The sequence below is a fragment of the Trichechus manatus genome, unplaced genomic scaffold (assembly GCF_000243295.1).
Source record: "Trichechus manatus latirostris isolate Lorelei unplaced genomic scaffold, TriManLat1.0 scaffold00009, whole genome shotgun sequence".
Lineage (NCBI taxonomy): Eukaryota > Metazoa > Chordata > Mammalia > Sirenia > Trichechidae > Trichechus > Trichechus manatus.
In genome coordinates, this window is record NW_004443945.1 from 12,651,222 (window position 1) to 12,671,891 (window position 20,670).

The window sequence follows — 20,670 nt, forward strand, 5'->3', positions numbered from 1 at the left end:
TGGGGTTGTTAACCAATGTCATAAAACAACATGTGTACTTCTGTTTCATGAGAAACTATTTGTTCTGTAAGCCTTCACCTGAAGTACAATAAAATAAAATAAAAATAATAATACATTGTTTCTTAAAAATACCTACTGAAAATAAGTGCTGTTAATCTCAGATACTCGGTCATTTTTATAGTCTCTGTTTGAATTACAGCTGGTTTAATTCTGTAAGAAACTTCACATTTCCATCCTTTTCTGAGCATACTCATGTATTAGTACTTTTCACTTCAGTTTATATCATTACTATAATGTTAAAAAATGTAATAATCTTGATTAATATAAAAAATAATTTAAAAATACCCCAAGAATTTGTTTAAATGGTACACAATCAGGAAGGCTTATGACTATTTTTACACAGGACATCAGTTAAAATGAATGTTATAGTTTTTGTTAGAATCAAGCCATTGTGCCATGAAAATCTAAAAGAAATATTTCATTCTCTGTATATTTATCCAAAATAAAAATTTATATTTAGCATCAATATGTCCTCTGCATTTTTTCCCTATATGTGACACTTCTTCCAATATTTTTTTGAAACCATATACACTGCAATTTTCTTTAAAGTACACATAAAATATGGCCCACAGGAATTCTGCCAGTAAGGACTCTGCTACTAGCAAGAAGCTATCTCTCTTCAATTCTCCCTTCTTATTCGCCCCAAACTCTCCAAGAATCCCACAGAACCAATCCTACTTCCAAATGCTAGACAAGACCAGGCAGGCCATTAGAGTCCCTGCTTTGTTGTTAGATTTCCAGGTGATGGTCTTTATGGTTTGTTTGCTGACCTCTTACACAACCCTTCTATTGTTACTTTAGTATTAGTTCATACATGTAACAGATCTTCAACAGGCAGCCTCATGTCTAAGTCTTGATTTTCATCAGTGACTTGAAAATACTTTAGTTTCTCAGAGACTCCACCAGCCTGAGACCAGAAGACCTAGATGGTGCCTGGCCATGACCAATGACCACCCTGACAGGGAACACAACAGAGAGTCCCAGATGGGGAGGGATGAAAATGCAGAGCAGAACTCAAATTCACATAAAAAGACCAGACTTAATGGTCTGACAGAGACTAGAGGAACCCCGAAAACTATGGCCCCTGGATGCTCTGTTAACCCAGAACTAAAACCATTCCTGAAGCCCACACTTCAGACAAAGATTAGGCTGGACTATAAAACAAAAAATAATACTCTTGAGGAGTGTGCTTCTTAGTTCAATCAGATACACAAGACCAAATGGGTGGCTCCTGTCTGGAGGCAGGATGCGAAGGCAGCAAAAGACAGGAACTGGCTGAATGGACACAAGAAACCGGGAGTAGAAAGTGGGAGCGTGCTGTCACATTGTGGGGACTGCAACTAATGTCACATAACAATACTTGTATAAATTTTTGTATGAGAAATTAACTTGAGCTGTAAACTTTCACCTAAAGCAAGTTACAAAATGGCAAAAAAATAAAAAAATATTTGGAAGCAGAAGTCTTTGATCAAAGCTATTTTCCAAGACTATCAATAGCTACCGACTACTAAGATAAAAAACCATTAATGCTTTTTTTTTTTTAAATATTCCTAGCCAATTCAATAATCTGTTAAGGTTAATAAGCATCTTAAGTATCTTAAATTCACTCCAAATACCTGAATATATAAAAGATGCATGAGCATACCTTTGAATGATTATATTCTGTTCTCAGACCTGTCATCATTTCCTTCAAAAAAAAGATAAAGAAATAAAATAGTTTCTGTTGTCTGTCAAGGGTCCTCTCCATCCCTAAGGAGCAGGAGTGTTGGGAAAGATCATGCCTCCTAACTGTGACAGGGCAGGACATGTCTAATTAGGAAGTGGAAGCTCCTACCCAGGTGAAATGGCAGCAAGTTTACTACACTTGTTATGGAATTGTATTTTTCCATAAAACTAAACTAAACCTAAACATTTAGGCCTCCTGTGCCTAACAGTTACGCAAGTTGTGAATGCAAAGGAAAAGTTCTTGAAGGAAATTAAAAGTGCTACTCCAGTGAACACACGAATGATAAGAAAGCCAAACAGTCTTATTGCTGATATGGAGAAAGTTTTAGTGGTCTGGATAGAAGATCAAACCAGCCACAACATTCCCTTAAGCCAGAGCATAATCCAGAGCAAGGCCCTAACTCTCTTCAATTATATGAAGGCTGAGAGACGTGAAGAAGCTGCAGAAGAAAAGTTTGCAGGTAGCAGAGGTTGGTTCATGAGGTTTAAGGAAAGAAGCCATCTCCATAACATGAAAATGCTGATGTAGAAGCTGCAGCAAGTTATCCAGAAGATCTAGCTAAGATAACTGATGAAGGTGGCTACCCTAAATAACAGATTTTCATTTAGACAAAACAGCCTTATATTGGAAGAAGATACCATCTAGGACTTCCATAGCTAGAGAGGAGAAGTCAATGCCTGGCTTCAAAGTTTCAAAGGACAGTCTGACTCTTTTGTTATGGGGTAATGCAGCTGATGACTTTAAGTTGACACCAATGCTCATTTACCATTCCAAAAATCCTAGTGCTGTTAAAAATTATGCTAAATCTACTCTGTCTGTGCTCTATAAATGGAACAACAAAGACTGGATGACAGTACATCTGTTTACAACATGGTTTACTGAAAATTTTAAGCCCACTGTTGAGACCTACTGCTCAGAATAAAAGATTCCGTTCAAAATATTACTGCTCATTGACAATGCACCTGGTCACCCAAGAGCTCTGATGGAGATGCACAAAGTGATTAATGTTGTTTTCATGCCTGCTAACACAACATTCATGGATCAAGGAGCAATTTCGACTTTCAAGTCTTATTATTTACAAAATACATTTTTTAAGGCTATAGCTGCCGTTGCTAGTGATTCCTCTGATCTATCTGGGCAAAGTAAATTGAAAACCTTTGGTGGAAAAGAGTCACCATTCTAAATGCCATTAGTACATTCATCATTCATGGGAAGAGGTCAAAATATCAACAATAACAGGAGCTTGGAAAAAGTTGATTCTAACCCTCATGGATGACTTTGAGGGCTTCAAGGCTTTAGTGGAGAAAGTAACTGCAGATGTGGTGCAAATCACAAGAGAACTAGAATTAGAAGTGGAGCCTTGAAGATATGACTGAATTGCTGCAATCTCATGATAAAACTTTAATGGAGGAGGAGTTGCTTCTTAAGGATGAGCAAAGAGAGTGGTTTCTTGAGATGGAATCTACTCCTGGTGAAGATGCTGTGAACACTGTTGAAATGTCAACAAAGGATTTAGAATATTACATAAACTTAGTTGATAAAGAAGCAGCAAGGTTTGAGAAGACTGACTTCAATTTTGAAAGAAGTTCTACTGTGGTAAAATGCTTCCAAACAACATCACATGCTACAGAGATACCTTTTGCGAAAAGAAAAGTCAATCGATGCAGCAAACTTCATTGTTGTCTTATTTTAAGAAACTGCCACAGCCACTCCAACCTTCAGCATCCACCACCCTGATTAGTCAGCAGTCATCACTATCAAGGCAAGACCCTCCACCAGTAAAAAGTTTATGATTTGCTGAAGGCTCAGATGATGGTTAGCATTTTTTAGCAATAAAGTACTTTTTAATAAAGTTATATATGTGTTTTTTTCGACATAATATTATTATACACTTAATAGACTACAGTATAGTGTAAACAACATTTATATGCCCTGGGAAACCAAAAATTCGTGTGACTCACTTTATTATGATATTTGCTTCATTGGAGTAGTCTGGAACTGAACCCGCAACATCTTTGATGTATGCCTGCACTTGTGTTATCTAACTAGTATCAGTGTCTTACCATCAGCACCACCAACCCTTCCTTTCTCCCTCTGTGAGTTCTGATCCATCAGCTATCTTTCCCACTACTCCTACAACTCTGCATTAGATGACTTTCCTATCTCTTTGCTACTACTACATACTACATAAAAGCACAGTGGTTAAGAGTTTGGCTGCTAACCAAAAGGTCTGTAGTTCAAATCCACCAGCCACTCCTTGGAAATCCTACAGGGCAGTTCTACTCTGTCCTGTAGGGTCACTATGAGTCAGAACTGACTCCACAGCAGAAAGTTTGGATTTTTGGTTTGGTCTGTACCCACAGCAACACATTTTCATTATTTCATCATTTGTTGGTCTTCCCTCTTGTACTAGGAGCTTTTTGAAGGTAACATCTAAGTTATATTTTTATCCTTGGATGCTGGTGCATAGTTCTTTAATAAATGTTTGAACTAATTAATTAATTCAATTGGGCATGCAGAGGCACAGAGGAAGTACAGGATCTGTCAATTGTACATGCTGTAAAAATGGCGAGAAGGCTGTGTCTGACCTCCTCTAACTTCACAAGGGGAAGGGAGAATCAGGATCAACAGTCCAAGGTGATTCCTATGAGGTGGAGGCCAGACATGTCTCATCTCTCCACCATCTTTACCAATTCTGACACCAACTGTCCCTCTCATGGCACTCTCTACTTCTCTATTGGGTTCAATAATTCATTCTAATGGCCACAGAGAACTCACAGACAATACTCACCATTATGGGGTTTATTAGGGAAATAACAAGTTACGATTCAGGTTCAGGAACGCTTAGGATACAGTTCTTCCATCAGGACAGCCTCTTCTCATCTGTGCCCGCAGACACCCTAGGCCTCTGCCCTACTAAGGGCAAGTGTTACAAAACTCTTTTAGCTCAGCAAACCTAGCTCCAGCAAGTGCTCGGAGGCACCCTCCTCCTCCTCCCAGGAAGCCTCCTGCCGAAAGGCACTCAGCTTTCTCCCTCTGTTGGCTGGGAGGCCCACTGCGCTGTCTCCTGCCAGTCCCTCCTGCCACGGTTTCTCTGCTACCACTTCTAGCCATCTTCAGTGTTACGGCTCTCTCTCAGTCTCCTGGTTCCAGGAGCTTCTCAGCACAGAGACCCCGGGTCCAAAGGATGTGCTCTGCTCTTGGCCTTTCTTCCTTGGTGGTGGTGAGATCCTCTCCTTCTCACCTCTTACATGGCTCATTTTAAGCCCAGTGGGATGGCAAAACTGACCAATCCCCTCAATGGGCCACAATTACCTTATCTGCACAGTCCCACCCAATAATTTGGGTGGGAGTTACAAGGTCATGCAAGAAAGGCCACAGAAAAACGATCCATCACACCCCATATGTAAATTATATTTATGAGTGAATAAGCTCCAAGCTCCAAGTATTGATCTTAGAAACAAGTGTAGGAGTTTATTATGAAGCCGAAGACACAATAATCTCCAATGTCCACATGTGCTCCTGAGGTGAAAATAACAACAAAAATAACAATATCAAGGTTTTTTTTTTTTTTTTTCAAACCAGTTGCCATTGGGTCAATTCTGACTCATGATGACCCCATGGCTTTAGAGTAGAATTGTACTTCACAGGATTTCCATAGGGCTGATTTTTTGGAAGTAGATTGCCAAGTCTTTTGCTAGGGCTCCTCTGGGTGGACTCTAACCACTTACCTTTCGGTCAGCAGCCAAGCCCATTAACCGTTTGAACTGCCCAGGGATTCCAACATTATATTGGTTGTCATTGATTTGGATACTGGAAACAAAGGAAAAGTATATTTCTAGCCCATACCAAATTTATAGTGCATTATCTAATAGATTATTATCAAATTTAATGTATCAACTATATTAAAAAAATAAACCTCAAAAAATCAAACTATTTGGGAAATCAAAGTTACTATAAGATAAAGGTTGAAATGATGAAATTTAAAAGAAATCACAGATACATAGTGTGCAGAACACAAATTATATAGGCAGAAAACAACAAATAAAATAAGTTTAGAAAAGTTAATGGCTAGTATGTTAAGAATAATTTAACAAGGGAATATAAATTTCTCTGGAGGCATATCCCTAAATTCTAAAGTATGGGAGAATCTTAGGTAAAAATAAGAGGTCAATGATAACAAATAATTTTATGAATGAACATGTACTTTCAGGGAAACCCAAATACTTACATGTTTATTTACCAAGAGCTCTCAAGAATTGTTATTTAGTCTAGCTGACTCCATTTCCTCACCTGTCCACTCTGACTTCAACCTACCAAAGCCTGATTTTAGCTACAAGAGCGCCACTGAAATAGTTCTGGTTAAAATCACTAACAACCTGTACACCACTCAATTCAAAGGATGTTTTCAATCTCAATTTTGACCTCTCAGCAGCATTTACTGCTGGCCTCACCCCCTGCTTCTTAAAAAATATCACATTCTCCATGTCCTCCATTTCTCTGGCCACTCCTTCTCAGTCTTTCTTGATGGTATTTCTTCCTCTGTTCTTCCACTATAGACATGAGTTCTCTGAGCTTCATTTCTGACCCAGGTCTTCTGGTAATCTAGTTCCAAATGTGCGGTTCATTTAAAGTGAATGCATGTGTCTTTCTTTGCCTATTTTTATTTCCTTTTTTAAAAAATTACTTCTAAGACATTTCAATGTGTTGGTCTTTGGGAGAAAGAAGTGACAGTCTGCTTCCATTAAGATTTACAGCTTCGAAAACCCAGTGGGGCAGTTTTACTCTGTCCTATAGGGTCACTATGAGTCAGAACTGACTCGAAGCCAGCAGGTTTTGTCCTTTTTTTTGGTTTTGAGTCCACTTACAACCATGTTTGAACCAGATAAAATAAAAACAAATAATTACAAGGTTTAATTTTTCTTTCTTTCAACTCTCCACATAGGAGGATCAATCATATTTCTTGGTGTCTTTTCAGGACACAATGCTGAGTCAAGGAAAACAATCAACACCAGTGATGAATGTTTGTGCCAAAATAAATATTCAATGCATAAGTATTAAAGAAAGAGATTACAACAGAGATGGCAAAATGCTTCTAATATGCCAATTCAGGGAGCCCTGGTGGTACAGTGGTTAAAAGCACGCAGTTGCTAACCAAAAGGTCAGTGCTTTGAACCCACCAGTCACTCCACCGGAGAAAGATGCAGCAATCTGCTTCCATAAAGATTTACAGCCTTGGCAACCCTATGGAGCAGTTCTACTCTGTCCTACAGGTTCACTCTGAGTCAGAATCGACTCAACAGCAGTGGGTGATACACCAATTTTTATTAACTAGTCGTAGTTGCTTGGAGTACCTTGCTGAGAACACTTTTAAGCTGACTGTGGCTCAGGGGTTCACAGTGCAGTAAAAGTCCTGTTATTGGATACACTGGGGCAGGTATTTGGTCATTTAGTCAAAACAGCAAAGCATGGAATTCTTTTTAAAAGTAGCATTATAAGCATTATATTTCAATTTATAATATGCCAAAAGCACCTTCAATTACCAAACTTGTGGCTGAATGATATGGGGCCTAGATCTTTTCTTTGTGTCTGAGCCCAGTGACTGGTGTTCCACATTGGACTTTCCTGCATAAATCACACTCAAATACTTCATCTACCATTTCTAGCTCATTTCTTTTGAAAGGAGTAAGAATTTCAAAGCATTTGCAAAGTGATTTTAGTTTCTTTTTATATTTTTATTATTTATTCCCAATTTTTTAAAGTTGTTTTACCTGTACCTAAATTGTTTAGTGATGTTCCTACAGCCAATCTTTCCAAGGTATTCAACATAGTTTCCATGGAAACTATATCTTTTTGCAAGCATATTTCACCAGTTTACATAATATTTAAAATCAATTAAAAATTACAACAAGATGTACAACTGGCAAGCATACAAGTGATTGTCTACCTGACTCCTTTCCAACTTTAGGTGTAAGTTTTAGAGAGGGAATGAAAACTGTAGTTAAGGTAGCCTCTATCATAAATGGTTACTGATTACTGACTTTTGCCATGGAGACAAGGTACAGGACTGGAAGAATGTGCTGCCATACATTTTGCAGGGACCATGATATAGCTACAAAATTTGACACAGTCTTCATTTTCTAGAAGTGCATTTGATGAAAAGGTCACTGCAAGAAAAGGTCTAAAGAAAATTAATCTTGAATTAATTATCCTTTAACTTGAATTTCTCAATTAAACTTGTGCAAACAAATTAGGTGTTTGCAAATTCTAAAACAAGCTGTTATCTAAATATCCTTAATTCCCATTCTTGCACAGCTGAAGATGTATAAATAATAGAAACAATAACAATAATTTTTAAAGGTCTATTTTACACAGTTCTTTATGGCTCAAAGAAGTTAAGTGTCTTGCCAAACAGTGATCATAAGTAATTTGCCTCCAGCCTACTTTTTTTCTTTTTTTGGTTCTATGCCCTAATTCCACACAAGAGCGCAAACTGGAGTAAGAGAATAAGATAAAGAGAACTTATTGCTATGTTTATGTGGCATTCTGTTCTACAAAGGGTAAGGCTTTCATTTTTTAATCTGATATCCACTTAACTACACTACAGAAGATTTATTTTGACACCCTCTTATTTCATAAGGGCTCAAAAGTCTGTAGCAATTTTTGACACTTTGTTATAATGCTTTTCTGACCCCTACACACACACTTGCGCACGTACACACACATACAGTCCCGCACGTACACATACATGCACGTGCGCACACGCGCGCACACACACACACACACACACACACTCCTCTCTGCTTCATTTTCATATGGACACAAAGCATTGGGATAAAATGATGGTTCATTACAGTGGTACAGAGCTCTTATCTTCATCCGGCAAGAGTCATTTCCTTCCAAAGATTGAAATGCAAATGTGAAAATTAATGATAACTGCATTATCTGATAGCAGAGATAATACCAATTCACTGTCAGAGTAATACACAGTCATTCTACGATTTCCTCTGCTTCTCACAATATTCTTCTTACTGTCAGACTATATCTATGGTTAACTATGTTTCATAGGTTTCTGTTAATTTACTTCAAATGGCATTTCCCAGATCTTATATCTACCACATTTTCCCAATCAAAAAGGAAACGAAATCAGAACTGTAATCTCCAAGCCCTTCTTTGGACTAGTAAAGAGTAAAAAAAAATAAATAAATAAATAAAGAAAGAAAACCCGGTATCATTAGTGTGAGCTCTATCTCACAGTGGTCTTCTGTCTTCTGGCTACCATTCCACTTTATGCAAAACTCTTCCCAGTTTAAGTTAAGGCACAAAGCAGAACTAACCCAAAGATCATTTGCATGTATTCGTAATGTTGCACAGCAAAGGCATGAAGCAACTTATTTCTAGATTTACTGTCCAATTTTTAGTCCAGATGCAACAAGTACACACATCTCATTTTGTGCTAAGTATATATTCTTGAAAATTTCTTTATGTTAACATCCCTTTAAACTAGATAGTGTTTTAATTCAGGTTGAGTAGAACACAGATAACACAATCTTATGGTTATTTTTACATAGCCAAATAATTTTGCAAAATTAATTCACCATACAAATGTTTAATGAGAGCTTACTATGTGTAAAGAAGACCTGGTGGCACAGTAGTTAACCTGCTATCCAAAAGGTCAGAGGTTCAAACCCACCAGCCGCTCCGCTGGAGAAAGATGTGGCAGTTTTCTTCCGTAAAGATTATAGCCTTAGAAACCCTAAGGGGCAGTTCTACTCTGTCCTATGGGGTCGCTTTGAGCAAAATCCACTCAACGGCAACAGGTTTATCATGTGCAAGGCACTATTAGGGTTAAATCCAAAAGCCCATTGCCATCGAGTAGAACAGAGTAGAACTGCCCCATAGGGTTTCCAAGACTGTAATCTTTACGAAAGCAGACTGCCACAGCTTTTTCCCACTCAGTGGCTGGTGGGTTTGAACCACCAGCCTTTTAGTTAGCAGCCGAGTACTTTAACCATGGCACCATGAGGACTTCTGTCATGGCTACTAAGGTGTTATTGCCAAAATGATACTAAAAATAATATTAAGAGTTATTTATTGAGCACTTATGAAACTCTGTGCTCCGTGTTTTACATGGACAATCTTATTAATGAGGTAGTTACTATCATTAGCTCCATTTTATAAACAAGGAAAGTCGGGTCTTGGAGAGTTAAATAACTTGCTCAAGATCACACAGTAAATAAATGGCAGGGCCAAGATACAAACACAGGAAGAGTTCTTCTCCACTGATTACACTACCCCAAAATAATTTACCTTTGATGAAAACTCAGATTTCCATTTATCAATCTAACAACAAGTTATGCTGTACTATAATATAAAATACAAAAATGATTCCTAGTTTATTCTATTAATTCATCAAATCATCATTGCAGTGTGTGATGTTATACTTCTTTTTAATTGAAATGTTTAAAGTATAAATATCACAATCTATTTAAATAAAAAATGCACGTTTATCTTGAAAGGTTACACCAAAGAATCCAAATGACTGCCCGCCCAATATTTTACATCAGCATATATATATATGTATGTATAGGTACATATAATTTGCATTAATATACATTATTTGGGAGTACATGTACTTATTTGCACATTTGAGTAACATGATATGTTCCTTTCTTAGGGCTCTTGGAAATTTCAAATATGCAAACATAATGGTAAGGCCTAGATTCATTCAATATTAAACCAGATAAATTATGCACTATTTCCAAGCATGTATTTTTAGTAAGATAAGTCAGAGAGTTGGCATACTTTAAGTTGATGTAAGTAAGATGTGAATTTTCAGGTGCTTATTTGATAGAAATAGATGACAGATTGATAATAATTTACCTGTACTCTCTCCCAAGTCTCCTTCCAAATCTAAATACATAAGGCATCTGGAGAGGAACTCAAAACTACAGACTCTGACCATGGAACGTGGTCTAAAGATTTTCCTAAATAAGAAAGCAAGGGAGGTAGGTCTTATATTCAAAATAAGATCTATGTATTCCAACTGTTGCTCAGTCTGAGAGGACAGAGTATAAGGAAGGTCACTAACATTTAGCAAGGCCACCTTTTCTCCCAAGCTCTGTGCTAGATACTTTATAAACAGTGGCATCACCAGGAAGGTGTAGGAGTGTGGACCACACTGGGTGACAATGTCAGAGGGGGTGATACCAAAATGACTGTCCATAAAAGTATGCCTGTAGTTAGTTACAATAACAAAAACATTTTTCATAAGCCCAGTTTAAATGTATCAATACAGTTGCGAGGCTAAAATTCTACATTAATTTACTTTTTGAACCTTCTAACGCACTCCGGTCAGAGCTGTCATTATTACCCCATTACAATGACGCTTTGAATCATGTGGTATCATCTGCACAAGCTACAAGCACACGCTGTTTTTTTCATTACTGCCAGTGTTCTTATAGTTGCTGACTTTGTCAAATTTTCTGGTGTTTTAGCTACAATATTGTGGTAATTAGTATTTGTGAACGTATATATCAATAACTTTTTTGAGAATGAAATAGTAATTAAAAGAAAAGAAGGAGTGATATACGGGAATTACAATTTATGAGTAATATTAGCACAGAAAATATTACTAAGCATTCTGTATGATCTGTCATGGGAGGAGATCCATGAGGAGGGGGGTGACTCCGTGCGTTACCGTACTGGGTGACACCAGCCCTAGTGATGCCGCTGATTATAAACACCATCTCTTTCAAATTTCATCCTCAGAAAAATGTTTTTAGTTATTATTATTCCCATTTTAAAAATAAGGAAACTGAGCCTTGTCTGTTTAATATTTTGCCCATGATTAAGATGTATGTGGACTCAAAACAGATCTGTCTGATTCTAAAATCTGTACATTTTCCTTTGTAGTTTATACCATTCTTTACTTTCTAGGCTAAAGCATACTTAATTTTTGTACCAGGGGCCTGAAGGATGGGTTATCAAATGCATGAAAAATTAAAGGAGAGATATAACATCAAAAGGGGAGAATGTGGACAGCTTCATACCACATCTTTGGACTTCTCCTAGCACCTTTCACGATTATTAGTACACCACAGCTGCAAAATACATATTTTTTAAATAATTAAATGCATAAGAGTATTAGTAAACTGAAGAAGTCATGAAACTTGTGAGGTTGACAAAAGAAAAATAGTGGTATTTACTTGAAAAAAAAAGATAGAAATTATATAAATAAAATATAAGCAAATACAAATGAAAAAAAAAATAATACTGGATAACAAGTTTTCTAAGAATTAGATTTCAAGTAAGGAAGAGTTTGAGTAATGTTTTTTAAAGCAAGGAAGAACAATGAAATTTAAAATAGATGTATGAGATACTGAACTAATGAGGTAGTATTCATCACTTTTATATTGACCTGAAACTTACTAGCTTAGTGTTTGTCTAATCAAACAGTGAAAGAGTCACAGGAACTTGAAGAACATTTACATGAGAGTCATGAACATGTTTAAACAATTAAAGAGTTTCCCCAGAGAAATATTTACAAATGGTAAGATAATTTTCCTAAAGATTATTTATGTTCCACCTAATCATAAGAGTTAACAAAGGTGTGAGCAATTGTGATCACTAAATGTACCTTTTAATTGAATAACAAATAAGAAAAAAAATGTTTGCACTATGGAGTTTACATTTGATAAAAATAAAACACTCAGACAGGAATTGATTCATTATTGAATTGAGCCATCAAGAAAGGTTGTGGAGTCGTCTTCAATCAAATTTGTTAAAAATAAGATAGTTCCTGACCCATCTGAAATGACGTCAGCTCTATGCCTCAAATTTTTTAGATAATTTCCTCATCCTTTGATTCTGTTCTATTTTTAAAGAAAACTGTCTATCTTACGGTAACTGTCAGGACTGTGTGGTAAGGCCTTAGTATTAAGAAACCCTGAAATCACACCTGTCTCATTACATCATGTCTGAACCAATAATTTGCGGTTAAGATGCTTGGTGTTACAAAAGCGTAGCCTTTGTTGCTATCAGATATACTATTGGGCATTAAAAAGTCTGAGGAGAACTTTAAAAGGTTCTGCTTCAAGACTCAACAATTCCAAAACCGTAATAATCATCATTAGCAATTTCTGTGTATGATCTTACTTAATTCTCTCAAACACCCTAAGACATGTTAATGTTATTTTCTACATTTAATAAATGAGGATATAGGCACGAAGGTACTAAGCAGCTTGCCAGAAATCACCCAGTTAGTAAGTGGCAAAACCAGAATTTGATCCCAAACCCTTGGAAGCCAGAGCTTCTATAATGTTTGGAAACTGTCTCTAAAGGCTGTACTTTTTTCTCTCCTTGACACCATTGTAAAGTGCAAATACTGTTTTGAGACTGACAGAAACTTTAATGAAAATATTACAGTAATTGCTATTTATGCAATTGCAAAAGTACTAAAACACAGCTCCTTATTTTCCTCTAATTGAAGAAAAAGAATCAATAGTCTACCTTAAAAAGTAAAAAGCATCCAGCATATATTCCCTTCTTATGAATCAACCTTATTAATTTAAGGGAAATCCAAAATATTAAAACCTAAATTTTTGGCTAAATACTTGTGGGAAAAAAGGCATTATCGATTTTATAAGAAGGCCTTAATTTTCTCACAGGCATACCTGCTTAGAGACAGACATTTTTACTCGAAGGTTTTTATATATTCACGTGTGTCACAGAAGAAAGTATAAACATTTTCACCAATATCAACTAAATAAAAAAATTCAATCAATTAGACAACTAAGATAAATTTAATTCAAAAGTAAAAAATCTCATCTTGAAGGACAACATCATTCTTTACCTTGCTTCTTCCTTTTTTTACCTAATAATGCCAATTTTATTTCTGGAAAAGATTCCTGAAGAAATGGCATTGGATGTGCAGCCATGTGTTAGTATTTCATCACCCCTGGATTTACTTACTTACTCCCAAGTCAATGGCAAAACTGTGAGTCCCAGACTTAAACAAAAGGGAAAACCTGCCCCTACCACAAATTTGCCAAATGATGCAATAAAAACAGAATGCACGTTTTTGAAAGCCATCACATCCAAAAGGCCATCTAACCTAATTTTAAGTAAAGAGCTTTTCTAAAGAGCAAATAGATATTTAATTCCATGAATAAAGAACCACAAAACATAAAGTTCACTCACCCTTTTTAAAGTTAAATGTAACCCCCAGGACAAAACTAGTATTTTCCAAAAGTTTTTATTTTTTTTCCATATTCTTTTATCAAGACAGAAGCATTGTGCAATAAGGTGAAAATGCCAGAAAAAATCAGTATTTTTTCCCAAACTCTAAAAGTTGTATAATGGTACTTTAAATATATTTTGATCCAAAATCATGTGTAACATTGTGCTATAGTATACAGAATACAAACATTTGTGTGTATCATGAATAACATTAGAAATGACATCATAATAATCAGTATACTGTATCTTCATTTTTGTTTGCATTATATTTTCCAGCTGCTGGTTTCAGAAAATTACCACTGGAGTTCCTCTCTTCTTCACGCACAGCAGGGAGCAATTTGCAAAGTCATGCAAGGGTGAAAATGTGATTGAAATATAGGGATCTTTCTTAATGAAAAATGTTACTGCCTTGGAAATTATGGCTAAAACTATTTCAAAACTCGCTTATATCCTTAGGTCCTATGACACAATAGCTTCCATTTATAAATATGTCATGAGTTGTAAATAACTTTGGCACCAAATATAAAGGGTTTTTTCCACAGAGTTCTTATATACACTTTACATAATTACATACAATTATACTGGTGTTTTGGAGTATTTTGATCACCTTTTGTTTTTCTTGAAATGATAAAATGTCAGGATCTTTTGAAATCAAATTTAATTTTTATTCATAAAAACAAAAATGTTGCCAAAACCTTGAATAAAAAGGGGGGTAACTTCTAAGTAGATTTGAGGTTCAATCTAAATACTTATATTATTATACCTAAGCTGAAAACGATAGCTATTTGAAGTTCTTGTTTTTTTAGTTGTTTGTGAGCCTTGAAATTGTGCTCAATTTGAATTTGGGTGTAGCTTTAAGACTTTCAGGTCAAAGAAAAAGAAAACAGAATTCACTACTTCTTATACCTCTGCAGGTATGAAAGAAAAACAAGGATAGGGACTTCAAGCAGAGGTAATACTTTGGTTTTTATAGTTTAACAAAAAGACACAAATCTTTAAATAATGTTATTTAAAGCATCAGGTATCCAGCACACACACAAATATGTACTTTCTTTTGTAAATCAGAGTTGGTAGATTGTATGTTTCACAATCTAAATAAAATTGGAGAAAAAAATATGTGAATTCCTGATAGCAGTTACAGATGATTGAATTTTAAAGTTTCTCCATCCTACCTGGTCCATCCCAGTCATCTGTCTCAACTCCAGGTTGACCTGGCTTCTCTGATTGTGTGTCCCCATCTGATTCTGCCACCACCTGGATTCCCTCATCATCACCTGGAAAAACATCAACACAGACAAAAGGAAATGATTAAAGCTCTCTATCTGACATTGAAATCCTTGTACAGGGATGTCCTTATTATATATCTAATTATATGTTTGTTATATATATTGTCACTGTACTGACAGATTTCATGATTAATCACTGTGATATCTATTTGTGGCTTTATAATGAATAAAATCTGCATTAGCCATCAATAAATAAACAATCTTAAGTACTATAAACAATAAAGAACATTTCCCTATGAATTTATGTTTTAGAGTTATAACATTACATATAAATATAAAACAGGAGTGTATACTTTTTCTAGTGCTTTTAATACAGAAAACCCAACTCATATTTTTCCTAATTATAATTTTTATAAAGGCAAGATGCAGTATAAAAAATTAAATATCTTAGGGCAAGACATACTTATATTTTTGGTTGAATTTAGATTATTTTGAAGATATTTATTTTTCTCTAGCTTTAAGCTTCCTAAAACTTGATCTGATTTCCTGTAAAAACTGGGTATAAAAAGGCCACAATTACGTGATTAGCATATAAGATGGGCCAGTGACTCAACTCTTCACAATGCACGAAGCTCTAAAGCAATACTTATTTGTGCTTGATTAAGTACAGCTAGTTTCTACAATTTTAAGCCTTCATTTTCTCAAAAAAAAGTAAAGACTGTAGTATGTTTTGAGCAAAAAAATAGTTATGAAAAAGAACAAGAAATACATTAACAATGAAATAATATTTTAAAGGTAAAAAGTCTAATTTGTGCGTATCTTCATTTAAGGTGATAATGTATCAAAGTATGTGCTACTTTAATGAAAGTAATCCACTTTAACACTGTGTACACATAAAAATATTACATAACACCTAGCTACAAACGGTAATGGAGCCCTGGTGGCACAGCTGCTCTGCAGAAGAAAGATGTGGCAGTCTGTTTCTATAAAGATTTACAGCCTTGGAAGCCCTATGGGACAGTTCTACTCTGCCCTATAGGGTCAATATGAGTCAGAACCCACTCAATGGCACCAGGTTTTTTGGTTAGTAATAGAGATAAGGAAACAGAATAACAAGAAAATGGGAAGATGAAAATAAAAAAGTAAATACTAAAAACATGAAAAGTATACTTTAAATGTAATAATACTAAAATTTTAAAACTAAATTGCTCATACATCTAGTCTTTCTCTGAAATATTCAATAGCTTTTTTTCACATAGTTGCTCAAATATCTAAATCATTATTTCAATGATTACATGATTGTACAAAAAAGTGAACACTGTATTTCTAAAGTCTTTCAAAGTAACCTAGAAAATACAAAATTCTCAGAAAACCATTATTACTATAAATGACATTAATGTGATGTTAATTTGAGTTTTGAATTTAAACTCCATATATTTTATATCATTTTTGTGTATAGCCTCATAAAATGAATTACTTTAAAAACTGGACTAAAGGTAAGGGATAAAGGTAAAGGAATGTGGAAACCTAGAGAGAGCTCTATTGAACTCAATTAACACAGGGACATTCAGCTCCGATGGGTGACAAAGAGTGAAATACAGACATCAACCAAGTATGTCTATCCCACAGAACCCTACGTCTGGAATGGAAAACCCTTTGAAAATCCAGTTATCTCTTCTCTTTAGAATGAAAAGAATGAATAGCACTGAAATCCTCTCCAGAACATATTTACTGAGCTTCTACTATGTTTAAGGAACTATACTAGGTATACTAGTATGTCGTGGATTAAACTGTGTCCTCCAAAAATATGTGTATCAAATTTGGCTGGGCCATGATCCCCAGTATTGTATAATTGTCTGACAATTTGTCATCTGATGTGATATTCCTGTGTGTTGTAAATCCTACCTCTATGATGTGATGGGATGGGATTAGTGCAGTTATGTTAATGAGGCAGGACTCAATAAACAAGATTAGATTGTATCTTAAGTCAATCTCTTTTGAGATATAAAAGAAAGAAGCCAGCAAAGAGACATGGGGACCTTGTACTACCAAGAAAGAGCAGAAGCGTGCATCCTTTGGACCCGAGGTCCCTGAGATGCGAAGCTCCTAGTCCAGGGGAAGACTGACAATAAGGACCTTCCTCCAGAACCAACAGAGAGAGGAAGGCTTCTCCTAGAGCTGACGCCCTGAACTTGGACTTGTAGCCTACTAAACTGTAAGAGAATAAACTTCTCTCCGTTAAAGTCATCCACTTGCGGTATTTCTGTTATAGCAGCACTAGATGACTAAGACATAGTATATACACAGAAAATACAATATAGGGCCGCTGTGAATCGGAACCAATTCAGTGGCACCTAACAACAACAGCAACACCTAGAACCCAAATGAGAGTAAATTTGCAAATAACAATACTGCAAGACAAGCGTCAAGGGACTTCAGAAAAGTACACAGGCTCAGTAGTAAGAGAAATGCTCTTTTTTGCAGGTCACATTGAAGACCATGGCCACATCAACTCATTATCTTGTGAGGATCACAGGAATCTCTCTGCTCAATTCTTAGACAAAAGCAGGGCTGGTCATCAGCCTGCACACCCAACCACAGAGGTTCTACAGTATTTAATATTAGGATGAAATAAGGTTTCCTGTTACCTTTGAGTTGATTCTGACTCATAGTGATGCCGCAGGACACAGTAAAACTGCCCATAGGTTTTCCAAGGCTATAATCTTTATAGACACCAACTGCCACATCTTTCTCCCTTGGAGCAGCTGGTGGGTTCAAATAGAAGAACTTTCTGTTAGCAGATGAGTGCTTAACCACTGCACCACCAGGGCTCTGTCGAAATAAGACTAGTCCCCAACTAATCAAGTGCCCCTCAGCCCCATCCTCCCTGCCCTGTTTCTTCCTATTGTACATCCCTCACCCCCACCGCCACTCCTACTCCAGAAGCTAAAGGATTAAAGCCGAGTCAGTAGGAGGTTAAATCAATCTGTTCTGATTGGTCAGAGCCCCAGATGTACCTGTTAAATAGTCTGAATATCATCCCTGAATATATTTAAGTATTGGACTAATGCCATCTAGTTAGCAGATTAGTATAACCAGAATAATAAAATGCCAGCTATGTAGTCTCCTACGTCCTCGTTATTTTCTATTTGGCACCTCCTCTCTACCCCAATCTATTCCTCTTCCTCTTTGCTTTGCTTTCTCTCCATGGAGGCTGATTTCTATGGACTCCATCACTGGGGTTCCCTTGTGCTCTGACTTCTCGCTGGGGTAGGACAGTGGGAAGTCCTGATAGCAGATCAGAGGATGGGAAGGCAGGAGGAGAGAAAGGTCAGGTACTTATTTTCCCACTCTCCTCCCTGACAGTCTCCAGTTGCTGGCAGTGGCTTCGCTGTATACAGGCAGTACCCGGATTACAAATGAATTCAGTTCCTACGGCTGTCTTTAAATTGAATTTGTACATAACTTGAACAGTTAGGTAAGGTTCGTATTTAACATCAGTCAAGTGTTTGTCTTAGTATATGGTATATAGTGTACTTTTCTATGCACAAAAAATTTTTTTTTAAATACTTCCAGATACACTAAAACATCTTTAACATAATAATACAGTAATAATAATAATAAATGCACCTGTCAGTTTGTGGTACTGTGGTGGCTTGTGTGCTGCGGTGATTCTGGAAGCTATGCCACTGGTATTTTAAAAACCAGAAGTCACCCATGGTAGACAGGTTTCAGCAGAGCTTCCAGACTAAGACAGACTAGGAAGAAAGATCTGGAGGTCTACTTCTGAAATAATTGGCCAGTGAAAACCTTATGAATAACAGCAGAACAATGTCTGATAGAGTGCTGGAAGATGAGCACCTCTGGTTGGAAGGTACTCAAAAGATGACTGGGGAAGAGATGTCTCCTCAAAGTAGAGTCAACCTAATTAATGATGTGGAAGGAGTAAAGCTTACAACACCTTCATTTGCTGATATGGCACAACTCAGAATGAGAAGAAATAGCTGCAAACATCCATTAACAACTGGAATGTTGAATGTAAGAAGTATGAATCTAGAAAAACTGGAAGTCATCAAAAATGAAGCTGAATGCATGAAGATTGATATCCTAGGCATCAGTCAGATGAAATGGACTGGTATTGGTCATTGTGAATCTGACAGTCATATGGTCTACTATGCTGGGAATGGCAAATTAAAGAGGAATGGCGTCGCAATCATCAGCAAAAAGAACATTTCAAGATCTATCCTGAAGTACAACGCTGTCAGTGATAGGATAACATCCATCAGCATACAAAGAAGACCAGTGATACGACTATTATTCAAATTTACATACCAACCAATAAAGTCAAAGATGAAGAAATTGAAGATTATTGCTAACTTTTACAGTCTGAAATTGACCATACATGCAATCAAGATGTATTGATAATTACTAGTGATTGGAATGCTAAAGTTGGAAACAAAGAAGAAGGATCAGTAGATGGAAAATATGGCCTTGGTGACAGAAACGATGCCAGAGATCACATGATAGAACTTGGCAGGAAGAACGACTTCTTCATTGCAAATACCTTTTTCAACAACATAAATGGTGACTATGCATGTGGACCTCGCCAGATGGAATACACAAGAATTAAATCGACTACGTCTGTGGAAAAGGACAATGGAGAAGCTCAATATGAGTTGAAACAAGGCCAGGGTCCAGCTGTGGAATAGACCATCAATTGCTCCTATTCCAGTTCAAGTTGAAACTGAAAAAAATTAGAACAAGTCCACGAGAAATAAAGTATGACCTTGAGTATGTTGCTGTTAGGTGCCATCGAGTCACTTCCGGCTCATAGCGACCCTATATACAACAGAACCAAACACTGCCCGGTCCTGCGCCATGCCCACAATCATTGTTATCCTTGAGCCCAGTGTTGTAGCCACCGCATCAATCTATCTCGTTGAGGGTCTTCCTCATTTTTGCTGACCCTGAATTTTACCAAGCATGATGTCCTTCTCCAGGGACTCATCCCTTCTGACAACATGTCCAAAATATGTAGGATGTCGTCTCGCCATCCTTGCTTATAAGGAGCATTCTGGCTGTACTTCTTCCAAGACAGATTTGTTCATTCTTTTGGCAGTCCGTGGTATATTTAATATTCTTTGCTAACACCACAATTCAAAGGTGTCGACTCAGCTTAGGTCTTCCTAATTCATTGTCCAGCTTTCACATGCATATGATGTGATCAAAAATACCATGGCTTGAGTGAGGCGCACCTTAGTCTTCAAAGTGACATCTTTGCTTTTCAACACTTGAAAGAGGCCTTTTGCAGCAGATTTGCCCAATGCAATGCATCTTCTGATTTCTTGACTGCTACTTCCATGGGTGTTGATTGTGGATCCAAGTAAAATGAAATCCTTGACAACGTCGGTCTTTTCT

The 20,670-nt window shown here is 36.6% G+C and overlaps 1 protein-coding gene across 2 annotated transcripts in view; it reads right to left on the minus strand.

Annotated features, from left to right (window-relative positions):
- The window catches only part of ZFPM2 (zinc finger protein, FOG family member 2), a 551,340-nt gene that overhangs the window by 365,990 nt on the left and 164,680 nt on the right, over positions 1-20,670 (minus strand). For both annotated transcript variants that reach the window (XM_004370701.1, XM_004370702.1), the window contains exon 3: positions 15,199-15,300. In XM_004370701.1, coding sequence (XP_004370758.1) covers positions 15,199-15,300 — 102 coding nt within the window. The remainder of the gene's footprint in view (positions 1-15,198; positions 15,301-20,670) is intronic.